This window comes from Thermobia domestica, chromosome 1 (assembly GCF_964235325.1).
Source record: "Thermobia domestica chromosome 1, izTheDome1.hap1.1, whole genome shotgun sequence".
NCBI classification, from domain to species: Eukaryota; Metazoa; Arthropoda; class Insecta; order Zygentoma; family Lepismatidae; genus Thermobia; species Thermobia domestica.
Window position 1 is genome coordinate 190,162,915 of NC_137454.1, and position 27,676 is coordinate 190,190,590.

The 27,676-nt window shown below is 36.3% G+C and overlaps 1 protein-coding gene across 1 annotated transcript in view; it reads right to left on the bottom strand.

Annotated features, from left to right (window-relative positions):
• Nucleotides 1-2,407: 2,407 nt before the first annotated feature.
• The window catches only part of LOC145666900 (uncharacterized), a 29,551-nt gene continuing 4,282 nt past the window's right edge, over nucleotides 2,408-27,676 (bottom strand). Inside the window, exon 2 of the mRNA XM_081734491.1 lies at nucleotides 2,408-2,869. Coding sequence (XP_081590617.1) covers nucleotides 2,514-2,869 — 356 coding nt within the window. The 3' untranslated portion in view covers nucleotides 2,408-2,513. The remainder of the gene's footprint in view (nucleotides 2,870-27,676) is intronic.

Consider the following 27,676-nt stretch of genomic DNA (forward strand, 5'->3'; position numbering starts at 1 on the left):
TACATAATTATCCTAAATCTTTAGGAAGCTAATAATGTCTTTCGTAAATTAAAATTTAACAAATTTATCTTATGATATACAAGCGCTGTGGAATAATTTCATTCAAGCATCTTCTATAGTTTCTTTTATTTCTGTAAAATAGTGTGCTATCATTTTGCTTTTACAGTTTTTGTTTGTATGCACACGACGAAATACTGTACGTCTCTTTCGTTTGGTAACTGCGTGCGTGAAACAGTGCCTTCTATAAATTTTTCTTTCTTGATGTTTTGAGCGCTTACCGAAGCGTTACGTTTGGTAACCATGAGTAGAACTTCTTTCAACAGGACATTCGGTGCGAGAAAAAAGAATGTAGCTACTTTATATATCGTATGATTTATTTTCACGTGATTCACATTCAGGGCTGTTTCATGTAATCAGTGATGGAAAAACATTGGACAGACAGGGAAAACGAAATAAGACTTTGGTAGGTTAAGACAGTTTTAATCGGACTATTGTTTACTTATATTAAAACAACAATATATTGTTACGCATCACAATAAGCCAAACTTTGCAGTATTTATAAAACGTCCGTATAGTGTTGCCAACAAGCTGACACAAAATGTCGCTAAATGGCAAGTGAAATAACTCTAATTTTGGGTGAAAAGTCGCTAAAAATTTATTCGTGAAATTCCGTCTCTCTCTCTCTCTCCCTTTCTCTCTCCATATATATATAAAATCTTATCTACGCAAAAATATATACGTAAAACACAATTGAAAGAATGAATTATACGTAACACAATATTTTCATTTTTAGTACAATATATATGTTTTACTTTATGATCAATTTCAATTCAACGAAATCGAAAATGAGTATAAAACTACGAACAAAAGTGAAAGTCTACAAAGAAAAGATCTTACATCCAGTTCACTTTTACTCACGCTTCTACAGATAATCAGCTTGCTATCGGTAATGTATTCTTTGTGTCTCTAAGTAGAAGCTGTGCAACTTAAGGAACTTAAAAGTTGAAGGTGATCTCCGTTAGAGGGCAAAACGTAACAGCAATCAAGTGGAAATATGGAGATAAATGTTATGTACTCCCCCCAACTCGTCAACAGTTGTGGTGATTTGAATAAACAAAAAGAAAATAAACATATATCTGAGCATTTGTTCATTTTGTTGACGATGTCAGGAAGATTAAATTCGTTATTTAAACTCACTTTTAATAACCAGGGGACAGACATATACTACTTACTATCAGAAAAAGAGTACTGTGGGATAGAAATCTTTAGCATCCCTATGTGGTCGAAAGGGAGTGACGTGTAAAAATAATCGAGAAACTACCAATATAAGTGTTAAATCCGTAGTTTTAGGGGTCGCTGAGATGAATAGTGACTCCAAGATGCTGCCTAAAGCCAAGTTCAATTCCCATCGCGATGGGAGAGAGGTGAGAAGGGATAAAAAATAAAATGTTCAAAAATACTCAGTGTCTCATCCATAGTTTTCAGAATCTCTAAGCTGATTGGTGACATCACCGATGATATTTAAGCCCAAGTTTAGTTAAGAACGCGCATATCACCTGGGCAGGGAACTGATTGGAACAACGCTGAAGACGTTGTTTGTCATTATGTATTTTCTGACATCAGCAACGTCAGAGTGGTTACTTTTCGATATTTATCTTCTTAGAGGAGCAACACCTTTGGCGTTGCTTATCGTTATGTATTTTACTTAGTTTCTTAATTTCTGACGGATTACTCGTCATTATTTATTCTAGTCAGTTTTATTTTCAAGTAATTCACATAAAAATTATTCTTCCCGTGCGAAGTCGGGCACTTCTGCTAGTAATTAATAAAAATTGACTTGGAAAGGTTAGTTATTAAGTTTAGATAGCTCTTCCTGAGTGAATATTTCTTTCAAAGTAATTTTAAAAATGAGATTGAGATTTTTCGAAATATTCGAAACAAGACGAGATATTTCACGATCCGCATCACCTCGACTCGAGAATTCTGGATCAAATTTACATTTGTTTTGTCTCGTTTCGAATTCGACAAAAGCTCGTCTCTTCTCATGCGCATCCATAATTAAAGGTTCCTTACCTAAATACGTATTAACCTTTTCACTGAAGCCAGCTTTCTACCGTATAACCACTCGCCGTCAACGTAATGGCGGTCGCAACGAAGGCGTTGATTTTGCTGGCTGTCACTGTCATGGTCTCAACACTGAAAACTTAAAGAATAGGTTACTAACGTATATGAGAATATTGGTCACATCAGTTCGAGCAAAAGTACTAAGCAGATATAGGTCTTATTTACTAGGAGCTTGACTGCTGAGCTGGTTTCACGTCTTTGGGTATCACTAAAGCTAGATAAAGTATCGTGTACAATTTAATGTGAAGTTCAACAACTACATACATCATCTTTATTCACCTACATACATACTTGTATATACATTTTTTTTTGTTTTTATTCACATGATTCGTTAATTTTTATATATATGATTTGTAAACAATGCAATAGGAAACATTTTTAGACATTTTTTACGTGAAAAAATATTCGAATTCCTGTTGTTTTCGCAGTTCTTCTTCTGTAATACGATTTTCAACTATTACAATTTGCTTTTCTGGCTTTGAACGTGTCATTTGACGTCTCCCTTCTGGTTTGAATGGCGGTTGAGCAGCTTTGTTTAGAATGTCAAAATAATTCAAAACCCACCTTCGGAAGACTTTTCGTTTCTTTTCCTCCTCAGCTTCCACCTTTTTCTGCTTTTTCAACGTCGACCATGCTAATGTCACAAACTCTTCAGGGTAGGATGTGATGTCTTCTGTGAGGTCGATGAACATATTTTGTAACTGTATCAGGAACCGTTTTGCTGGATGCATCTTAGATTTTTTGCCTATTAAAGTAATTATTGAAGAATTAACTTTATTCCAGATCTCATATCCTGATTAAAACAACTGTAAATATCTATATCTGCCTACCTATATCTCTTTCTCTCTCTGTGGTATATAGATAAATACATGGAGAAAAATACCTGAGAATTTTAAGAATGAGGAGGATTAAATGTTTTCTCTTAATAAAAAACAACAAATATCGTTGTTTACAATGAAATCACGAGCTGAACCGTTTGAAATGAAGTTTTGAAGATTGTTAGTTCCTACATTAAATTGAGTTTGTAACTTTTGAACGAAATGCATATCCTAAAGAAGAAGGTTTAAAATTGATTCCAAAAATAGAGTACCTCACTAGCTACTCATGCCTAATGTTAGAAAGATAAAACTTGATATATCAATAAAGAAAAAAAATATTAAAAACAAGTGGAAAGATGCTTCAGCGTTTTTGAAATACCGTTTATAAGGAGGAAAGGGAGCAATTTCTGTAATAGTTTCGACGTTATCTGTCTCATCAACACGGATAAACATCTGAACAGTTTAAAATGAATTTCAGAACATGCTTGAGTCGAGTTTTATCATGTTTGTTCCATTATTTTCATATCTTAAAGAGGGTGAAGAATGGTATTTCAACTAGTGTTAGATAGTAACAATAGATATTTTTCGGTGGATTATTTCCCTACCCACTTTGTACCAGAAGGAATACTGTCATTTTCGTTGTGTAAGTAGGATATAGCTCTCAAACCATCAAATTTCAAGATTAAACTGTACAAAGTAGGTATAGGTCTCTTTAAACATTTGTATTTACCTAGGTAAATACTTTGGTATACTTATGCTATTTGATTTATTTTAAATAATACGAATATTTACACAGTAAAATACATAGCATGGTTTTGCATTGTATTGTATTAGGAATTAAAACATATTGTAGTTTACTAATTTTGAACAAACTGCTGTTGTTTCCGCCTTTCTTTCAGTGATTTCAGCATTTCCCCCGAAAAATCTCTATTCTTAATAGTAACATTACTTATGTATTAAATGTATTATTTTTCCTACTCTATAATTCTAATTTGACTTCTTCTTTCGTTTGTTCTATATTTCCCCTAATTGCTGAAATATTTAAGTAAATTCATATCCAATCGGCTTTTTATAATACTTTTCATAGCATATTATGTGTCTAAATTTCTATTCTCGAAGTATTCAGAATCTACAGATTTTGAGTTTTCGATTTTGAGTTCAACGTCCCTTTCAGCAGCGATGCTATATGATACGTGAACTACTGATTAACGTGCAATCCGAACCACACGAGCTCCGCCGGGAACAATTAGATTGAAAAAATCCGAGTTTGGGAGGAGAAAATATGTCAGCAAAAAATGATAATTTTCCGAATTTTATTCTTCTTCCACAACGAAAATTGTCCTTATCAAACAGTAGAAGGCTTCATCTAGGTTAGAATTTCCTCGTCGGTGTTAGATCTTGAGGACAGCCCATGTGGCTCAAATCACACGTCGAGGCATATGCCCGCTGTATGTCCTTATCTTATATAGGTTCTGTGCTAAAAATGGGTTTAAACTCCAAAACTCAACTAACCAATTATAATATTCATTACTAGCTACAAGGCAAGGAGAGAATTCATTTACTTCATCACCTGATCCCGTAATATAGTGCAACAACCAATTCATAAAGATTTTGTGTGTTTTCCGGCTATACTGTGTAACACAAAATATATCATACATAAAAAGCTTTTAACCATGGATTTATGACATTTTAAATTTCCAAACTGAAATTGTTACATATTTATTCTAATATTATGCAACCATATGAAAATCTAAAATTATCACATCGATTCGGCCTAATACAAATCAATTTATGGTCTAGGTTTTCAAGGTAATGTCTGTGTTCATGCTTCTATCCCAGCTCGCGCCAAGTGAACTTAGTGGTGGACAAACACCGTGTGCGTGCGTGTTCTCGGGGTTCTCCCGTTTCCTCACACTTTATTCATTTCGTCCTTGAATTCATTTCTCATCATCACCGTCTTCTTTAGTCTAACCGTTCGACGTAAAACTGAAAGATTTGATTTTCTGAAATGATGAAAGTTGGAATGATCGTTAATAATAATAATAAGAAGAATAAGAATAAGAATCCAGTGAAAGTGACCTAAATAAGAAAATTTGATGAAGAAAATTAATTAACTAATGATCGTCTCTTTCTATGAAAAGTTTTTAGCTAGCCAACAGTTTTGTGCAATCTCAAGGAATTGATTCACGTAGGAAAATGATTACTGCATTGAATTTCCACACAAGAGATCTGGGTACTGAACTTTTTAACATGGCTCAATTTCAATTTCAATACGTATTCAGTGTGATAAGTAAGATCTTCACTGTGGAGAGGGAGGGAGATGTTCGATTGCCGAGAAGAACCTTGAACGAAGACAAAGATTAACAAACTTACTTCAATTGATAAAGATTTGATATTTGCAGTTTATTTCAATTATTTTCTAACTTACTTATCATTACTTTCTTTCTCCTCATATTCAGTATGTAGTGAAATAATGCTTTATACACACAACAAGTTATAGTATCTTTGATATATGGCACTCATTGGACAACGCACTCTAAACAATACAGATAAATATCAAAATGGACAAATTTTTTGTGCATCAACTGCACAACAAAAATCTTTCATAGGCTTACTAACTGTTACCGACTACTTGAGATGTTACGTGTAAGTTGGGTTGCATCTGTCTAGGCGTTTGAGATACCAGCAAAAGTATTAGACCCATTCTAATGAAGTCATAGCAGTCAAGGACGAAATACTTTTGCTAGTGGTTGCGCACTCACCTAAAAACTTTAACGTACATGTATCAAAACTAAAAAATAAAAAATAAAAAAAATAAACTTAAGTTTTTAACAAGTTTCTCCAGAGGGAAAGAGGTCAAATTTTCTTTCTACTTAGAAAAGATCAATTTACTGGAGGGTGTTTTTTTTTTTTTTTTTTTAAAAGATTTGAATTTGTTGGTAAATGCTCTAACGATTTCGATCATATTGCACAAATCAATATTTTTATTACAAGGTATAATCAGTACTTTTGTAGAGAAATTCCAGTAATCCTATAGCTTACTCTCGAGGGTAAGTTATTTTCAGACAATTCTTTTCAAAAACAACTTAGGTGATTTTGTCCATACAAGTATTTCAATAAATAAATGGTTCATTGATGGTATCAATAAATAAATAAATAAATGGTACAGTATGCCATAAGACATTTCTCATATAAACTTACACACAGAGAGTTTACTTTTGGGATATTTTTTCCCGGAAGATTCTTAAAAACAACTTAAGTGATTTTGTTCATATATTATAAATGCTATTAAATTATTGGCTTTTGAAGAAAAAGAATATCCAAAGATGAAATATACACAAATTAATAATCTTATTGAACCTAATGATATGATACAAGTGAGTGTAAATTCTTATGCATAGTTTTTAAGATTTTCGAGAAAATGGAGGAATGGTTCTAAAGCTAAAATTAGATTATGATTACCACGCCACCAATTAAAATGAAACTGATATTTAAGTATACGCTAACCGAGTGTTGCATTGCAAGAGTACATGCACGATGATAGTACATAGTATAGTAATTGAGATATAGCTCAAAATTGTGATTATTAACTATTAAATTTTAATTTTTACTTAACTAAATAATAGCACAAAGTTAGGACATGTACCAATCTATATATTGTATCGAAACGACCAAAATTACATGCTTGGGCTTAAATTATAATTATGAGATCTGGTTTATGAGAAATTCAAGACAAACGAGCTTTTATGGCGTTAAAAAGTATGCAACTTGTTGCCAAACTGGTGGAGTTATATCTATTGCTGTTTGGCTTCTCCTAACAGTGACACTTATAGCTCTTACATTCTCACACATGTCCTAACAGTGATATGTATTTTATTTTTAAATAGTTCCGTAATAACTGCATCATGACACGATTCCACTTAAGAAATGAAAGCGATAAAGTTTCGCAGGATGGTTTGTACCTTTGATTTCAAGATATTTAGAATTTAGACTATAGCTGTTTTGATTTTAAGTTAAAATTTAGAGATTGTGGCCTATAACTATTTAATAATGAAATCAATAGGGATAAAACAACGTAATAAGGCTGTTGTGATCTCAAAGGTAAATAAGATAGGTGCAGGAAAATACACCATGTTAAGGGCGTTGGATTTTTTATGGCCTTAATTTTCATGAAACACAATAAACAGCATGTGCGTTCCAGGGCACTTTTTCCGCGTGTAGAAAAAATGTGGCAATGATGCGACTCACTTCTATATTGTACCCAAGGTAAAACAAAAAAAGAGTTACAAAGTGGCGTATTTACCAACTTGTGCAGGTAATTATGCCAAATAGGATACTACTAGAAATCTGTAATAAATCTTGCAACCTGCTTACATCGTCTGTATTATACGAACTCAAATATTACTGCACAACATGGCTGAAGCAAAATAGAGAATAGCCAAGTACAAGATGAAGATGAAAAGATAAAATGTAACAACGGTAACTTCCAAATTCGAAATGAAGTTCCAAACTTAAAAGTTTTAGTTCATAAGAAGATAAACTAATAGCGTCACTGCAGTGTCACTTAAAAAACTACATCGATATTACATGGAACATGTGGGACAAATGAAAACATCTTTGTCATCTGCAGTCAGTCCTGCACAAGCCCTGGCGTATTTCGCTACACCATGCTTGGTATTGATTTAGTAGCCATGGAATCACGAATACTAAAATTACACTTACAAAACAGTGTTACTAGACGTGCATTGCTGTAAACAATCGGCAATGTTCTGAGTTAGCACGGTACTAATAACGAATTCTTACCTCTATTGAAATAATGTCCTTCCACGTAACTTTTCCGAAGCAAACATCGCCGCAGCGGTCTCAGCGCTGTATCCCGGCGTACTCGTCAAATCGGACTTCTCCAAGACCGTGGCACATATTGGAGGTGCGTTTTAGCAGATTTCGTCGGAAACGTGCCAGGACTGAACACTTGGCGTATTAGCTGCACTGGCTTACATATATAGCTGCAGTTGCCTTATAAAAGATAACCACTGAATCTGAGGAAACATCACGAAATGTTTCAATTTCTGCTGTGGAAGCCGAAAAGTTTAGGTCATGTTAATTTAATGTTAGACTGCATATACTGAGTTCGCTGGCTGAAAAAACTTCCCATTCTAGGATCGAAGAACAATATTAGGAGTCTTTATTTATATTTTATCGTTGATATCATAACAGTTCTCTTGAGTAGTTTTCGTATTACTCATCTAAGTTCTTGTAGCCATAAGAGCCAATCTACAAATATTTCAATAATTATAACACCTTTTTATCACAATATCTTAACCGACTTGACACTTTCCCCGCTGGTCTAGTGGCTAGCGCGTGCTCCTTTAGTGCACGCAGTACCGGATTCGATCCCAGTGGGAGGGCACTAAAAATTGAATTTCATAATCATTCACTTCCATTTATCCATCTTCTTTAGCCTAAGAACATAACTTTAGAATTAAAACTAAGAAACTATTCTTTAAATAATCTTTTATCTTCTATATATATAAAAATGAAAGTGACTATGTTTCTGACTTAATAACTCTTGACCCACCCGACCAATCTCAATCAAATTTTCAACATGGATGAGGTTTCGTCCTGCCATGGCTTTTATTATTTCACTTTGACGGTGCAACTTAGGGGAGGGAATATATATATATATATATATATATATATATATATATATATATATATATATATATATATATATATATATATATATATATATATATATATATATATTAGAGTGCAACCCGGTAAATGTATCCTATGTAACGGTAAAAACACATTAGTGAAATTGCAGCTCCTTACGACAACGTTAAACCGTACCGACTCACAGTGCGTCGAGCATATGGGAGTAATGGACAAAATTAAAACAAATCATAATGAAGCTTTAATCACATGTTTATTGTGTCACAAGGCACTCTTTGGCCACTTAGAATGAAGCAAACGTACTTGAAGTTGTTGAACTTGACAACTGTACTTATACAGAAAGTAATATCCCGTCCAGGAACGTTAAAAAAATTATGTTAGAAAATCACTGTTGACGGCACTCATAAACACGAACCCAAACGACTCAAACTTATATAACACTAAAATATAACGGAAAGCAATGCATGAAATGATTGCAAAAGTCCCAGAGTTTCTGCAGATCAGTCATCACCATCACTGTCTAAGTTATCAAATTCGATCGCGACAGAATTATGGAGCTGGACAGCATCAGTAGCATCAGTTTTGAAATAACTTTCCAGATCCGTATCTGTCCTCCTTTTCTTTGCGTAAATTTGTATCTTGGAGGAGACAATAGGGTCAGATATAATAAGCATATGCGTCATCAGGTCTAAACAAGTATTGGAGCGAGACGTTTTCCGTGTATGATGTAGCCTAGTTTGACGGAAGACTTTGTGGAGAGCTTCTAAAGCTTCTTCCGAAAACTGTCCTACGGGTAACTCAAAAGACTGTAATATATCGACTCCATGGACTAGTAACTTGTGCAAACTGCTGGGCATGTAATACCACTTGTATAACCGTAAGTATAAGTCCTTGGTATCACAAATAAGAAGTTTAAACTTGTCTTGATCGATGACTCTGCCACTAGCAACTAACCGTAAAATCACTGATAAGTTTCGAATAAGGGTTTCATCAATGCGTGTTATTTCAGAAGCCTGCTTGGGTTCAGCAAAAAACCTTCTAGCTGTATTACCATCATTTGAAGAGCCAAAGCCTTGCTTGGGTTTATCCACAATCAGGCCCATTTTCTCTTGAAACTCAGTTTGAATTCTCCTTTTTTCTTTCTCAAAAACTGCCTTGTTTGCTGGACCCCTCACCTGCCACGATTTGAAGGGTAGACGGTACGCGATATGAAATAAACATTCGAAAGTTCTTATCATGACGTGAAGGGGGGATAGACCAAATGAAAAGAGAGCTTCGTTTGCAGCCTTACTACAATTTGAGGTTGAATTCATTTCGGTTGGTTTCGAACCACAAATGAAACAATTTGAAGTTGCGTTCGTTCCACTTAGAATGTTACACACGCTGCCATCTACCATCGTTAAATGTAAATCAAAGGTGACATCTAATGTACAATCACCAAGGGACAAGGTACAGTTCACAAGCTTCTCGATACGAGTCTTCATGTCAGCTTCTTCTCGTAAAACCAACTCTGGCGATTCTTTAGAGAAAATAAATCTAATAGGTCTACAATAGGATGTTGATCCTGGACGATCGTTAAACCACAGAACTGTTCCGGATATAACATCAATCAATTGAAGAGGGACAAAGGCAATCAAAAACATGTATTCATCTGTATATTTGACATCATGATCGTTAAATTTCTGCTTGTAAATATTGTGACCTCCACTACCATCAAACCCCCATTTACAGATTAATTTTGCCGTTACATCCTCTTCTAACATCAACGATTTGGAAATGCTTTCAACAGTTTTATACAAAAGTTCTTGTAGGTCTACCTGTGCAGATGTTTCGGTAACTGTAATAGATTGTGGCAATAGTTCTTTCTTTGCTTTCCTAACACTATATAGGCTAGGGAAACAGTTTTCGTGAATGCTGTTGACAACCGACCGCAACGTGTTATATTGTCTTTCGGAAAGATCGAGATCTACAAATAAGGATAAGGCCTGCATAACTGATAGGCTTTTGGATTGTTCGTCACTTCTTGATGTATTTTCTTTTGCTGCTGCTTGTTTAGCAGCAAAGGCAAGCTCCTCTGCCGATTTAGTTGCTACAAGAGGATCTACGCGCCTTTTCTTTGTTTTTACGGAACACTCTGAGAACTGTTTACTGGGTCTACCGCGAGTAGAGCAAGCTCCATTGGTCTTCACGTTGCTGTGATACCGAGCAGTTATCACTGTTGATGCATAGTCCGGAAGCGAACACGTACGATCAAGCCACTCTTTATTTTTAGCTAGGAAAACCGAACGAACTCTGTGTGACATTCGCCACTTTTTGCTCAAGGTCACATGTAATAATAACTTACTAAATTTCTCTAAACTGCTATACACATCTTCTGTGGCGTCTTCAAGTTTATAACCACTACAAATAGCCTTCAGAATTTCCGCTTTCTTCCGACTAGCACTGGTAGTTGCTATCCACCTTTCAAAAATGTCTTTGTTTTTCATGGTGTCTTCTTCTCCAATTTCAGTAATTACAGTCACAATTGCGGACACTTGCACACACACTATTGCTGAATCCAAAGGAAATCATTAAAGGAAGATATTTCGTAAAGGAAAGAACGTACCTGTGCTCTAACTGCCCACTAGAGACAAGAAGTCTCGCCCTTTGCTTTGGCTCGAACACCAGTGTGAGCGCTGTGAAAATAAAGACTCAGGTCAGTCTAATATAATAGTTGTGCATGCGGATTGTTACCTGCAAAAGTGTCATCTCGACTCGGGTTAGTCTAATGTGGGAACTTCGCGCACGCCCTCTGTAGGCTAACGAGGTATAGTCAGTTTGTGGCTATGGATATCTGTCTTGTGAATCATTTGTGATTCATTCCGTGTGGTTTCCAAGTCCGAAGAACATTGTTAATTTTCTCATTTTTGTCCACTGGTCGACGCACTGTGCGACTTGGCATCAAAGTCATGAAATGACGTTTCAACATTATAATATAATTTAGAATATCCAACCGTGATAACGGAGAAACTAAAAGAGGCAGAGAAACGAAACTTAGCACGAAGCAACTAGAGAAAATAGGACATCTGCCCGTGTATTGACAAACAACACCGGATGAACAGTATTGACAACCCAAGGTAAAGTTGTAAATAAAATGACCTAAACTGGATGTAATCATTGGAAATAACAATGAAAATAAAGACAAAAGAGATGGTAAACGCAGATCAATGTTGCAAACTTTTCGCGAAATCAGTTACTGGATCCATGCAAGCGCCGTGTTACATGCAAGTGCCGTGACACACACAGGAAGTTAGGTACTAACGTTTTGTAGAACTTAAATATTGACAAGAACTGTTTACGCCGACTTCAAGTTCAGAAGAGTCCGCTGAACAGTGTTGCCATCAACAGAAGAGAAAAGTTGAGTTTGGAAAAGATAGAATAACTCGAAAAAGGTCACTACGCTGTATGGTTTAAAACCTATAATGCAAGGCGGTAGAGCATGAGAAGCAACACCGTGGTTATATGAGATCGATAAGTCAACTACTGACAGAGATATTCTTTATATTGTTAAAGCTGAGAAGTAAGGCCTGTAAAAGATGGCAACGCTGCTCAATGGGTTCGAATCCTAACAACCTAGTCAAAATATGAAAACAGCATGCAATTAACATGAGTTTATGTACTCGTAGTTTTTCGAGGACGCTGATAGCGATGATGTCAAAAGTGAAAAGTTCAGAATGGCTTATACAATTTTGCGGACAAAATATGTTCGGAATGCTCCAAACGAGCTGAAAACTGAGTTTGTTATATTTGTGAGATCTCCAATAACGTTTTGGATGTCACAATTGTAAACTTCAATTTGCCGGAACCAATACAGTGGGTAAAATATGTGTAAATGGCCATTTGGAGAATTTTGTAAAGAATATGTTCTCCATATTGGATCCAGTAACAGGAACCGTGCCGAGTTGAGCCTGAAAGAGAGAATGCTATCCAGTAGCAGGCACTGGGTCTTGTTACTGGATCCAATGGAGGGCAAATTCGTTACGAAATTCTCCAAATATCCATTTATGCCCATTTTACCCACAGTATTTTTCCCGATACATTGAAGTTTACAATTGTAACATCCAAAACGTTATTTGAGAGCTTACAAATATAACAAACTCACAAGTAAACCTTACGTTTGGGTGAATCGAGTTGCTGACTGAGACACATATGAGAAAGTAGTACTAAATGTGGTCAGTACTTCAGTGAAGTTATAGGTGCGAAGCTCCAGGGGTTTAGGAGATATAGCTACCAGAACATCACATGGAAGTACAGAATAGTCTTCATAAAGTTGGAGGTAAAAGCTCTGTAAGACCTCTTGTAACGACAAAAGGTGAATAAAAAATATATGGGTACATATTAGGACTAGAGGGAAGTCATATAGTAAGGATATACCTGACGGCGGCCATCTTGAAATCTGTCATTTTGAATTAAGGTTAAATTTTTAAAATAGGAATAGGGTCATGTGATACATGATTTAAGGCGCAAATTTAATCAGAAGAACAATGGTGACGTTAATTTTGATTTACGCGCAATTGGTAAAAAGTTACAGGGAATTTAAATATTGTTGTAGCATGTGTATTAGTCCTTTACCACACCTTGTAAATTTTGTGTTAATGATAATAATTAAATAAAAACCAGGTGGATAAATATTAGGTCTATGGTAAGAGTTGCTTTGATGGTGGCCATCTTCAAATCCGATATTTTGAATCAGACAAAAGTTTTAAACAAAACGCATAACATTGACACCTTATTAATAGCAAATTTTACCATAAATCCAACTGTATAACAATTTTTGCTTTATCATTAACCAGCATTTTTTATCATATAAACAAGTTGCTAATTTAAGGAAAAATGACCAAAGTGGAATTGAGTCATAATTGAACTTGGGTCTTTCTTCCAGAAAAATCCTCAATTAGTACAATCAATATGTAGTTCAGAAAAGGGTGCATGACTTGCACAAATGCTCTGCTCACAGTGAGCACACCTGACAAAGGCAATCGAGTTACACTTGACACATTTGTCGTTAACATTTCCGTCAAAGCAGTAGTCGTAAGGAGCGATCCATTCAATTTTGTGCTGGTTAATGATAAAGCAAAAATGGTTATACCGTTGGAGTTATGATAAAAATTGCTATTAATAAGGTGTCAATGTTATGCGTTTTGTTTAAAACTTTTGTCTGATTCAAAATGGCGGATTTGAAGATGGCCGCCATCAAGGCAACTCTTACCATAGATCTAATATTTATCCACCTGGTTTTTATTTAATTATTATCATTAACACAAAATTTACAAGGTGTGGTAAAGGACTAATAGACATGCTACAACAATATTTAATTTCCCTGTAACTTTTTACCAATTGCACATAAATCAAAATTAACTTCACCATTGTTCTTCTGATTAAATTTGCGCCTTAAATCACGTATCACATGACCCTATTCCTATTTTAAGAACTTGACCTTAATTCAAAATGACGGATTTCAAGATGACCGCCGTCAGGTATATCCTTACTATATTACTTCCCCCTAGTCCTAATATGTACCCATATATTTTTTATTCACCTTTTGTCGCTACAAGAGGTCTTACAGAGCTTTTACTTCCAACTGTATGAAGACTTCTGTACTTCCATGTGATATTCTGGTAGCTATATCTCCTAAACCCCTGGAGCTTCGCACCTATAACTTCACTGAAGTACTGACCACATTTAGTACTACTTTCTCATATGTGTCTCAGTCAGCAACTCGATTCACCCAAACGTAAGGTTTACTTGTCAGATACAAATGATCAAAAACGACCGATATTAGTGCAGAATCCATAATTTTTGGGGTCACTGAGATGAATATTGACACATATGATGCCGTCTAAATCCAAATTCAGCCCCTCAACTAGTTTTTCTCATTTTCACCAAGAGAAGTGGGTAATTGAGGCTAGTGTACACTGAGCCACAAAAGTATCCCCCCTAAATGCTCTAATTACATTACTTGGGGTCCAGGTCATTTGCAGTTGTGAGAGCGCCTGGACAGATGCAACCCAACTTACACATAACTTTTCTCGGCACTGACATCAGTTGGTAGCCCTGATCCAGGTGTATACTCAGGGAAAATTGTAACATAAGTGACTAACGAAACAGTTCTCCATTCTGAGATGAATCTCTGGTTCAGAGCGTGTTGTCCAATGAACATCATATGTTAATCTTATTATTGCTCTGTATGTAATGTATTATTTCATTATGTACTGTATATTCAAAGAAATAAAAACACTAATCACACATGAATTAGAAAATGCTTGAAGGAAATAAGTTTGTAAATGACTGTCTCCATTGACAGACCTTCTCTAATTCTCCTTATTTCAATATATTTTTTCTTTCTAGGGAAGAGAAGATCTTGCTTGTCACACTGAGTATGCATTGAAATTGAAATTGAAACAGAAACACTTGAAAAAGTTTCAGCCTTGCCGGGATTCAAACCCGGGTCTACCGAATAGAAGTTCAATGCTCTAACCACTTACCTACTGAGTTTTTATTATACATGTACGGAACTGTACAAGACTTTACAGAAATTTTGTAGAATACGGTTGGCTTCGTAACAAAACACTATAACAAGTTCTGAGACACAAACATATATATTAAGACTAACATAACAATTGAGAGCACTTCCGAAGGGAAGCTAGCAGTAACGAACAGGAAAGGGAGAAACTCACGAAAGTACTATTTCCAGAAATCTACTAAAATACCGCTTGTGCAACGCAGAAGATAAACGCTTGTAACGAGTGCGATTAAGAAAGTCGTAATAAGTGGGAGCATCCATCAATGGGGCATAGCCGTGAATATAAACGATGGTGCATGTGACTAGAAAAAGAACGGCGTGATGTTTTGTAGGTGGGAGAAAACGGAGATTTGGAAACAAAATGTAAGACACAGTGAACTGATGGGGGGTCGTCGACAAATTCTTCCTAATAAAGTCGTGAGGCAATTCCAAATAATTGGAGCACTGACGCAACAAGTGTAACGGTGGGACAGCGTGTCTTCCTGAGTACATCTGATGCACTGAGCGTCAGGGAGACGATACAGCTCAAAGAGACGAGCACGGGTGGGTATTAACTTATGAACCACTTGAAACCAGGTCATCTGGAAATAGGAAGGCAAAACGGGAGCAGAGATGTTAGCCCAAACTTGCGACCAACGAATCTGTGGAAAACGCTGGGGGATACGTAAGAGAGTCGAATCGTAAGTGTAAGACGCAAGTAAATGGTACAAGGTACGTGAAGTATGGCCTTCAGGGCATAGTGCCACACCTGCATACGTCCAATACTGTATTAATGAAAAACGTAAGACGGGCAACAGTTATAGAATTGAATGAACGGAGGGTTGAGAGGGAACTCATAACTCGGCCAAAAACAACGGATCCACTGGTGTGTAAAGGACTCGGCGTTATAGACGGCTGTATAGAAGTCAAACATAAACAAGGTACGCCATTTAATACTATATTGACCAGTCCTAAACTTCCCATAGAACGGGGAAGGTAAAGGGCCGGACGTGGGAGACGAAAGAAGAAACCGCGCCAAATATTCCACAGAAATAAAGATTCAAACCATTTCGCGTAGATTTCCGGTAATGGGTAAATGCGCGTTCTGTACTACAGTTTAGAAACCACATAAATATTAACAAATTGGATTCGATGCAATAAATGGAGACGGCGAAATCGCTGAGAAAACAACAGGTGACGGATTACGGTTAAGAGTCGTGACCAAACTTCGTCATACAAAGGGGTAGGGTTTGAAGTAAAAAGACACCTAAGATCCGCAAAAAGGAGACATGTGGCATTTGTGTAGTCCTGGTGTCGGGGGTGGGTAAACGAAAATCATTGAATTGGAGTAGCTGGGTTTTTCCTGGATTGTAATGTAATCCTATAGGCATAGCGCTGTAACACATCGAAGACACTCGCCACCTGAGTGGGAACAACACCGGTAGTATTGATGTAATCAGCAAACGCGAAAATGTTCTGATTTAGAAAACGAGAAGTCCGGGAGGATGTAATATTGCCAATTTCCTTAGCAAAGGTCTAGTGTGAGAGCGAAAAGGGTAGTAGATAAACTATAGCCTTTCCTAAGACCCCGTTTCATCGGGATAACAGGAGAAAGATGTCCGTTAATTTGAATTCTGATAGTGGCCGTAGAGTATAAATTCGCAATGACTGCGCGGAAGGCTATGGTAAATTGCCAAGCTTCGAGAATCTGCATAAGAAAACTGTGGTCGAGACGGTCGTATGCCTTTTCTAAATCTACGGCTAGAGCACCGGCCGGAACTTGTCTAAAATCGAAGTAGGAAAACAGATCCCGCAAAGAGCGAAGGGTATACGTAAGATTATGTGTGAAGTGCAGCTTGAAACGAACTGATATAGTGAGGCATAAGAGGGCGTGAACGATCTTTAAGATTTTTCATGAATAATTTAATATCAGCGGGTAATAAGGAAATGGGCCTAAAGTCCTGAACCACTTTCGCAGAAGTGAATTTGGGGATGAGGACCATAATAGCCGTGTTTCGACAAAAGGCTTCATCAGATAAGTAAGCATATAAAGGCGTGAGATGAGTGCTGAGGTATGTCTAATATTGATTGTAGAACTGAAGTGTCAAGCCGTCTTCTCCAGGGAAGCTACGATCCCGCACCCGGCGAAAGGCAGCGAAAATTTCATTCGCAGTAATCGGTTGCATAAGAGTCTGGCTATTGTGCTCTGAAAGTGGATGAGATATTATAGACAGAAAATCCGGGGTTTGTGTAGCATCCACGGGACGCTCGGTCGTGAAATCCGTATAATAGCGTGTAAATTTACTTAATATTTGTGTAGCGTCCGTGGTGGACATACCGTCTCCCAGAGAATTAACAGCCAAAGTACGTCTCTGTCGTAAAAGTAAATTGACTTGGTAACTAGTAGTACTTTCATTGGGGAAACAGTGATAAAAATCATCTGACAAATAGGCTTGGAGGGAATCATGGCAATAAATCGTTTTTAAACGCTGTTGATACTTTTGATACGCGCAACATTGGCAAGCGAAGGAGGGGCTAGCCAAAACTCGCGAAGTGCTCGATACAAGAATTCATGTAAATGTTGATCATCAGCTCGCGCAATTTGGCCGCTCCACTGAAAAAAGATGAATTTTCGGTTTGCGGTAAAGGTTCCACGATTAGCTTACAGTTGGGTAATATCTCTGCATGCGACACCAGTAGAGGAAACGAGAAAATGCTTCCCGTACCTCGTCTCGTAACATTAACTCATGGTTTATCTTCCAATAAGAAGGGCCTCTAGAAGGTGGCAACAAAAAGGTAATTTAAAACTAATTTCAATTGCGGCATGATCGGAAAAGACTATTGGAATTTTAAAAACTTGTAGGACTACAGTACAGAGGATATCAGTAATATATGCCCCATGGGCGGCGATTAGGGGGAACAAGAGGGGGCAGTTGCCCCCCCACTTTTTTGAAGTGGCCACTTAACTCTTTTAAATTATATCATCTATTTTTCGGTGATAGAATAGAATCTTCACTATTCGATTTTAAAAAAGTACCAAAAAAGCTTTTTACTTCTGTTTTTTACTCAAGCCTGGAGGCATTGTAGAACACGTTACATATGCTTTCACGCCTTTCTGTGTCGAGACGTAGTGTGATGACGTCATACTTAAACTATTTTTTGTTATGACTTTTTTATTATTTTTGCAGGGCTTACTTTTGCACCTAGAAGATTGAAATTTTGCACACACATTCAGTGCACCCCATAATATATTCCAGATTCTTTTCAGATTTGTGCGATAAAATAGGGGGGTCCAGAGGGGCAAAAAGAAAAAAAATGATATATTTTTAACAAAGATCCCTTTTTTTCGCGATTTTACCTCCTCAGATACATGATGGAGATATGTGAATGGTACCGTTTGAAAGGGTGTTCTGTTCTAAAATGAATGATGTACGAACCATGATCCTAGTGTAAATAGGGATGTCTCAGGGAATTTTTACCTGAGATGCCTTTTTATAAGGGAATCTGGAGTATTGTAGAGATGTTTTTGGCGGGCTTATTTTTGCACCTAGAAGATTGAAATTTTGTACATATTTAGTACACCCCTTAGTATTTTTCAGATCTCTACGTTAAAAGAGGGGGGTACAGAGGGGCAAGAAAGTACAAAGAAGGAATATTTTTTAAACAAATAATCCATTTTTTCATGATTTTCACAACTCAGGTACATGATAGAGACATGTGAGTGAAACCGTTTGAAAGTATCTTCTATTCTGAAGGAAATGATGTACGAGCAATGATCATAGGATAAATAGGGATGTCTCAGGAAAATTTTATATTATATCCGGGTCATCTGGGGCATTGTGGGAATGTTCTTAGCTCATTGGTAAACATTTTCCCGCACTTAGTTTTCAAGATAGAAGTTTGAAATTTTTTATACACATTTAGTACACCCCTTCGTATTTTTCAGTTGATTTTGGAGATATGTGCGTTAACAAAGGGGGTCCAGAGGGGATCAAAGTTTGAAAAAATCAGAAAAAGTCTAAATTTCCCTCAAAATTTCCCTCCTTAGGAACATGATAGGAATATGGAACCGTATGAAAGGTTGTTCTATTCTGAAAAGAATGAGGTACTAACCATGATCCTAGGATAAATCGGGATGATGCTGTAGTTGACTGACTGAAATTCAATAATTTACCTTTAAAAAGTCGTAACTTAAAAAGGATAATGTATATAGTTCCATTTGGAAATGTAAAGTTTTTTGCATATATTACTGGTTCATAGAAAAAAATGGACCATATAATATTTGTCGTTGCGTAAGTGTATATTGGTTATATGTCTTCTCATGGGGTTAAGACAGCTACAGGAATTGCGTTTTAATTGCAATTCAAAGGAATTAATATTACAATTGTGTCGTAACATATCTTGTAGTATTTACTGTCTTTCATTTTCTAAGAGTAATAACATACATTTAATGGCAAGTGTGGAATTAAAAATGTAAGTTGTTCATTAATCCCCAGTTTCAATATAACTTCTACAAAATAAGCCTCATTATTCATTAATATGATTAATAATATCCTTTCTGTTTATTTGTTTTATAAATATGTTATTAAATAATCTGATCACACAATTTCCCAGACAGAATTTTAAGATGTTCATGAACAAGGAATCAAGGGTTAGTACCTATGTGCATTGCTCTTGTCAATTTACTTAATTAAATATGAAATACGATGTACGGTATTTTAACTGAAAAAAGATAGTATCCTATTAGTTATACAACCTTTCGTCAAACAAAGTGTTAGAAACAACTAGGAACACTAACATTGATATACACATATTCAGATCTTATCTTTGCCCCCCCACTTTTAACGTCCAAACGCCGCCACTGATATGCCCTATCGATACGACTTTTAGTAGTTACAGAGCAATATGAAAAAATGCTCAGACAGGCACGAATAACGCGACTTCTCAATTTCAAAACTCGGACAAGCTCAACCAACGAAGTACATGGCGGAGCAGGATATAACATTAAAATCACCGACCAAGACACTATGCGAAATACCTGGGCGTAATAGTGATGGGATCGTAGATGCGTAAAATTCCTCCCTTTCCTGAGTACTTACAAAGCCAGAAGAGCTGTACAAGTTTAGAAAACATACATTCAGAATATAACAACGAATGGCTCGGCCATCGGGAGACAGTACCACTCTGTCATAGTGAAGTCCCTTACGAATCAGAAGCGCAACCCCAGTGGAGCGTTCTATATTTACAATTGAATCATAGTCACTGAGAAAATCTAATCACTGGAAGGTAGTTCTTGAATACAACAGACGTCTGGACGTCGATTGTCAATAAAGTGTTTTAGTAGAGTCTTATTATGCTATGAACTAATTCTGTGTATACTAATCGAAAGCACCTGAAAAGATTTCGCTGAAGGCATTATATACCATACAAATATTAACCTTTCGGTAGTCGCGTCTGTTTATGTAACACGGGGAGTCGCGCGTTGTACTTTTTACAACACTTAACAGTAAAGATGTTATTGACTTATATTCACATTGTGATCCCATTGTCACATTTAAAATAGTAAAAATAAATAAAAATACAAACGACACATGCAATAAATTCGGTCAGTTGCAATTCACTCAGTTCAGTCAGTTAGTGACTTACAACAAAAACAACAACACTGTTGTACTTTTTACAACAGCGCGACTGCCGAAAGGTTAAAAGAATAATATAAATACTTACTAAAATGAAAGAATACATGACCCGTCAAAACTATAAACACCACACACATTGTGAAAAGAACATGCCCGGAAAAGAATACACTTGGGACTCCAAAAAAAGAAAAATACTATAACACATGCTAGCAAAACACACACTGCTTGATGCATACTGAAGTTCAAGTACAATAGGCAGCTGCACAGAATGTAAACACCATTCGTCACGGCAGTTCTGAGTCAGAGGTAGAACGAACCTGGGAACGGAGCTCTCTTGTTTCCCTTCGCTCTGTCTCGGGGCATCTTCAGAAACAAAGCTGTGTTTTTATGTTTTTTATAGAAGTAAGAGTCACTTTCCTTCGTTTTTGCTTATAATTCGAGTCAGATGTAATTGACCCTGATGTTTGTTCTTCTTGAGAGGTTACTAAAGCTTCGTTATTCTCAATAGGGGAACCACTCAATACATTGAAACTTCCTGGGAGGAAAGATTAAATGAAGCAATAGGTAGAACTTCCATCTGGGTATTATTCTGGGAAGGTACAGATGCTGGATGTGAGTCGTGAACACCTGGAACTTTCGATGAGTCATTGCATAACTTAGTAGTAGATTGTAACGTCGGCAAAGCAGGAAACAAACGTGTATCAGATATTACAGGTACCTGAAAGGGGCCTGAGTTGGAGTTGAAAGTGGACGTCGAGGGCCCGGCTGGATCCACGACCGTGTACTTTTTAAATCTCGGTCACACAAAGTGGGGTCTCTTTAGCGAGAGCGGGAGTAGATTTTCCTTTCTTCAGAGGGCAATTGGAGATGGTATGTAAATTTGATTGGCGTTGGAAACAGGTGATTGGCTGTCCTTCATACGAAACACTGACTCGACACTCCTGCACTATAATACGGGGCGAAATATGTTTCTGGAGTTACATATGCATAACTCGCACTCCCTGTCTATACCAGAGGAAAAAGACGCACTCCATAATTGGGGCTCAACTTTACGAACCAGCCCATACTGACGAAAATGTTCTTCAAGGATCGAGAGAGGACATTCTAAAGGGTAATCGTACACACGTATTAATGTCACTGAACCCCCGACTGCTACGACGATCCTGCCGTCCGAATAGTGAAATGCAACAGAAACCGGAGCGGTTGATGCAAACTGTTCATAAGCACATTGATTTTTAAACTTAATAAAAATACAATATGACTCCGCATGTAATTGCAGTGAACTTAGATTTTCAAAAATACCAGGAAACTGGTCGGCTAACCAGAGATATATCTGGCTAGGATTTGGCCTAGAACTACGAAATCTCCGCTCAAATAGCAACTGAATAAACTGATAACACTGAGAACTCAAAGTGCTACGCACCAGAAAACTGAAAGTTATAAACGATAGAAATAAACCACAACGCACGTCGATGAATGTAGAAGTAGCTGTAGCTTCACTCAGCCAGAACACACGAATCAGCGATGTGACCTACTCGAAAGTGCGAGCGAACTGTGCCTAACGCGCCACTTCATCTTCCACCCAAACTAATACCTAGTTAAAATCGTTTCATGGAAAAATATAAACAAGGTACTAATGCTTGTGTGACTGTCTTATTGCTTCGAGATTTCCTTGTTTAATTCAAAAGAAAGTTATATTGACGTTACTCAATGAGGAAAATATCACGAAACGTTCTTCAAGTTGAGGCTACGTCATCGGTTTCAGGAATGGTCCTGATTTACATTACATTTCTTCTTTACCATAACTTCTAATTTCCAAAGAAGACGACAGAAATTGTTTTCACATTCTTTGAATTGTATCGACACGTCTAGAAATAGACAGTTCTATGTTTATGTTCCATAACTACTAGTTTATTTTCTTATAGTTTATGAATATATGAGGAATTTGTGGCGAATTTAGCCGGTGGCACTAACCGACTAATCTCGTTCGTTCGGCTTCTGATCACGAGGCGCAATCCACTAGGAGTTCGAATTCCTCTAAACAGCAAGGTCAGAATTTTAACTGTCCTCAGTATTTCTATGTTCGTGTCCCTGTAGTGTTTGGAATACGTCGAAAGGACATGAGGTGCCAGTGGCGAATAATACTCCGGTTGGGGCGATTTGTTTAAAAACATGTGAAACGAAACTCCCATTGCAGCTACCTAGTTTCAAATCCCGTTGTGACAATTATTAATTTTTCTGTATGGGCAGGTAATGTTGATGAAATTCTATTGTATTATGTTATTCCTTTATTATTATTATTATTATTATTATTATTATTATTATTATTATTATTATTATTATTATTATTATTATTATTATTTCATTATTATTATTATTATTATTATTATTATTATTATTATTATTATTATTATTATTATTATTATTATTATTATTATTATTATTATTATTATTATTATTTCCACAGAAGGAAAGAAAACGTGACAAAGTCGAAGATATTCATAGGAACAGAAAAGATACACAGTATGTCAGATGTTTCTTAGGTTTATACATGAACGCAATAATATTATTATGTTTATGGATTTACAGAGAATTCTCATTTTATGACAACAAGAAATGGAATATAAATATTTGTTAGCTGATATAAATATTTGTTTCGCCCTTCTACTTAGTAGAAAGGCGAGGTGACATCATAAATAGGATAACTCTCGTGACTAGAGTTGTAAGTTCGATCACTATTTGCAATTTGCGCACAGCTAGGTACAATTTCTTGGAACCCATTTTTGGCCCATACTACAGCAGTAAGGACGTGTTTAGCCCTTATGTATTTATCGATTCTTGTCCAAACACGTTACGTTCCCAGACAGTTACGAATGAAGGTTGATACGTAATTTTGTGTTCTTGGCATTTCACCTGTGAGGAAGCCATATTAACTCTTAGACCCAGAGAAGTTGAATATTTTTCATGTTAGTATACATTAGAAGTATCAATATTGCAAATTATAAAAGTTTCATCAATTGCCACAGCCGGAATCGAACCCGCAACCTCAACATTATGAAACTAACGATTAGACCACTACTCTAAGACACCACTGTTCTGGAAGAAGGAAAAAACTGGATATGCAGTGAATTCAGTAATTACACACTTTTACGATTCCAGTGTAATAATGCTGAAACTTTCTGATTTCAGTTATGATAAAATAGTAAAGTATTATGCAGAAAGAATAGTCCAGAGAATTCAACTTTAAATTAACAACTCAAATGTATGGAGGCTCTGCCGTATGCTCTCACCTCGGGCCCTGATTTTTTACGGCACGGCATTGGACAGATATTCATATTGATTGGAATCTGTTGTTTCAGGGCACTGGATTAGTTTTATAAAAAGTTAACTAATTGAACGAACCTTCCTCAATACCTTGTTTCCTATTTTTACGCGTTTTACTCACATTTACAGTTTCTTCTTGTAACTCTTTAAGAACAGGGGCAAAAACACAGAAACATTGAAGACAGTAAAAATCACAACGAACACTATTCACACGTTTTTCCTTTGACTGAAGTAAAACAATAAAATATGGAGAACATGCAATTTTTGGTCTTTCATCTTCTATGTAATGTCAGAATCAGAGTTGGAGTGGGCTTGTGACCCACTGCGACTCATTACCCACCGTGACACTGGAACCCACCACCCACGTGACCCGCCACCCACTATGACCCACTCTCACCCACAGACCCACTCTGCTCACTGCATTGTAGACAGCATCTTCTGAACAGCATAATTTTTCACCTTCGACGCTAGGCATAGAAACTACAAACATTTTCTGATTGGTTGCTGCTTGCGATTGTCCAAACCTTCTGGTGTATGTATTGTGGTTTATAGTAGTGATAGAAGAAAATTGTCACTTTGTTGGAATTGAAGATGAAGAAAATTCAAGAAGCAGTTCAGGTTAAATTTATATCATGACAGTCAAGGTAAAACAAAACGAGCCCTGCGGGGCTTCTAACCTGCTCCTCCTCCTCCTTCTACTACTACTTATACTGTGTATTCGTATTGCTAAACTCAGAAAACTGCAAACGTATCGTAATAATAGTATCTTCTATTATTTTCATTTTATTTTAATCAAAAAGTGCTTTGAAAATTTAAAGAATAAAATATAAAAATAAAATCTTTCCTTGGGCTGGGTTTGAACCCATACCAAAAGCAATTATCATTACTAGCTCATTGCTCTAGTACGCTCGCCGACGAAAACCACCAGTAACAGCCCTTTGATTTCTGCTATATTCATGGTAAGTGGCGAGAAACTGATAACTCCAACTAACCAGAACCGCGTATTTAGCTTCTATGAGTAGGGTTGAGCGTTATTTAAAAATATGCTTCTGAATACTAGCCAATTTGTCTACGTTTTACTTTCAAGGCCTCCATTTTCCATTTTCATTTGTTTCTGTTTACTTACCTGAGATGAGTATCTTTTAAGTGAAAAAAGAACTTGAGGCATTTTTGGATCTTGATATTTGAAATTGTAATAATAGCAATAGGACGTATACTATTACTTGGCTTTCGAGACACACAGCCTGTGAGTTTTAGAGGAGCTAACTAATGGAAAAAGTACATTTTCAATCAGTGTAATATATAAATTATTATATGAAAAAATTGAATGTAACTATGTGTGCCTAATCACCACAGCCAAATTGCAGTCAAATGAAATGACTTTTGGTATATAGTTAGGCCTTAATCCAAACTGGGATGTTATCATATTGTTTTTATTATAATAATATCCTAAGGGATAGTGGGGATCCGAAATTTTGCGAAAAAAATTGAATATCTCACAACTGTTAAACTTAAGGAGCTGAAATTCAGTATATTAACTCTTTATTAAAAATAAACAGAACGTGTCCTAGCATTCTTTTACGGGAAGAGGCGGCATTTTGTATATATGGTAAATTGATAGTAGGTTAGTTTGTAAAAATAATCGAAAACGATCGATATTACGATATTAATTGAGAAACAAAAAATACAGTGCTTCGCATCACATATCCATATATGCTTACCATGCGCTTTCTACTATAATAATTGATGAACCTTGTTTATTATATGAAGCGCTTAGAGCACAGGGCAATCAACCCATAAAGTTGTGAGAAAAATAGACATAAAATTTGAAATGTAAGGTTCTGTACGTTGGTCTACTTACCTTGATTTGGGACTTTCAAATTTCATCTGTTTTTTCACTGTGAAATTCATCGTAATTTTGCTCATAATAAACACTACCATTTTATATCGTAAAGTTTAGATGCACCGTTATTGTAACAGAGCGGCGCTTAAGCGATTGACCGTAGAAATTCAAACTCCGATTAAAATTTCACAACTTTGTTTTTTCACTCTTTAGTCAGTACAGAAGAGGCCGTGAATCTTGTGTCAGAGTTGATGACGATGTGATTTGGTGGGTCAGTGGTTCATGGTGGGTGATGGGTCCGAGTGGGTCATAGTGAGTGGTGGGTCCGAGTGGGTCACGTTGAGTGGGGGTCATGGTGGGTCGTGGGTCCTAGTGGGTCACGTTATGCGGTGAGTCAGTGAGTCGTGTGTCAAGTTTTCATTGACCCACGCCATCTTTGGTCAAATCTGTAAAACCAAACCAAACAAAGAGCAATATTAATACTCAAAACGCTCAAGATCTTAGCTTTCATGACATAACTATTACATGATCCGAATAACCCTAGTATATCCACAAATCATCATTCATCATATTTTACAGAAATGCAACATGATTTTTCCGACAACCTGATACTTCAAATGTTGTTAATACGCAAAGTTCATTAATCTTATCACTAGGTCTCGGAAGTTGAAGAACTAAAAATTGCCTAAAAAGGATCTATAAAAAAACCTAAAATATCTTTAAAAAAAGGGACCTTAAAAACTGGAAAAAATAAGACCCAATTTAATTAGAATTATGTATTTAATGGATATAACGCTCAAGAAATACAAGCTTCTGGTAGGTTAACGGTCTGTCCTTCTTCCACAAACTGAAGTACAAACTAAAATAAGAAAACTTCCCCATCCTTACCCCCCTTGCTGGAGGACACTGTTACGCCTCCTTACCTGACTTGTGATTGTTACAGATCTGGTATCGGTCCAGTCGTTGAAGAATGTCTTTTGAATTTTCTTTACTAAAGAAAAGATGTTTAAGAGGTGGTGGTGGTGATTCGAGTTAATGACCAGTAAATTTATTGTCGAAAGATGAAGGGCAAAAAATGACGTTAAGACCTATTAAAAGCTAAAAAAGACCAATAAACAAAAAAAAGCCGAAAAACGCAAAAAAGGACAAATAAAATTCACCATTTTCTGGCCTACAATGATCCAAAATGAACATATATTATGTTAAGCCTCGTCTTCTGGCACTCTAAAAAAGAGGAATTTTCCTCAACTTCCGGGCCCTACTCATCACTTATTCACTTACTCTCTTATGATCATCAAACCCTTTAGGGTACTTCCCGTAGATATAGAAAGGTGAAAATGTAGCAGGCTTATCCAAGTTTGGTGTAGCGTGTAAGTAAACAAACGAAAGCAACAGGATGATATTTCCCTCTTCCAAACCCCCTGCAATGGTGTGTGTTGGTTATTCAACAAAAAGACTTGAAATCCAATCAGAAAATTCATACAATATAAAATATGTAGCCAAATCTCGACTTTGCATTAATAATAATAATAATAATAATAATAATAATAATAATAATAATAATAATAATAATAATAATAATAATAATAATAATAATAATAATAATAAAGGAATAACAGAATTACAATATCAGTTACGTAAACAATACCTTCCAATAAAGAAATAAAAGGCACCACAGGATTCGAACCCGGGTCGCTGAAACGACAATTCTGTA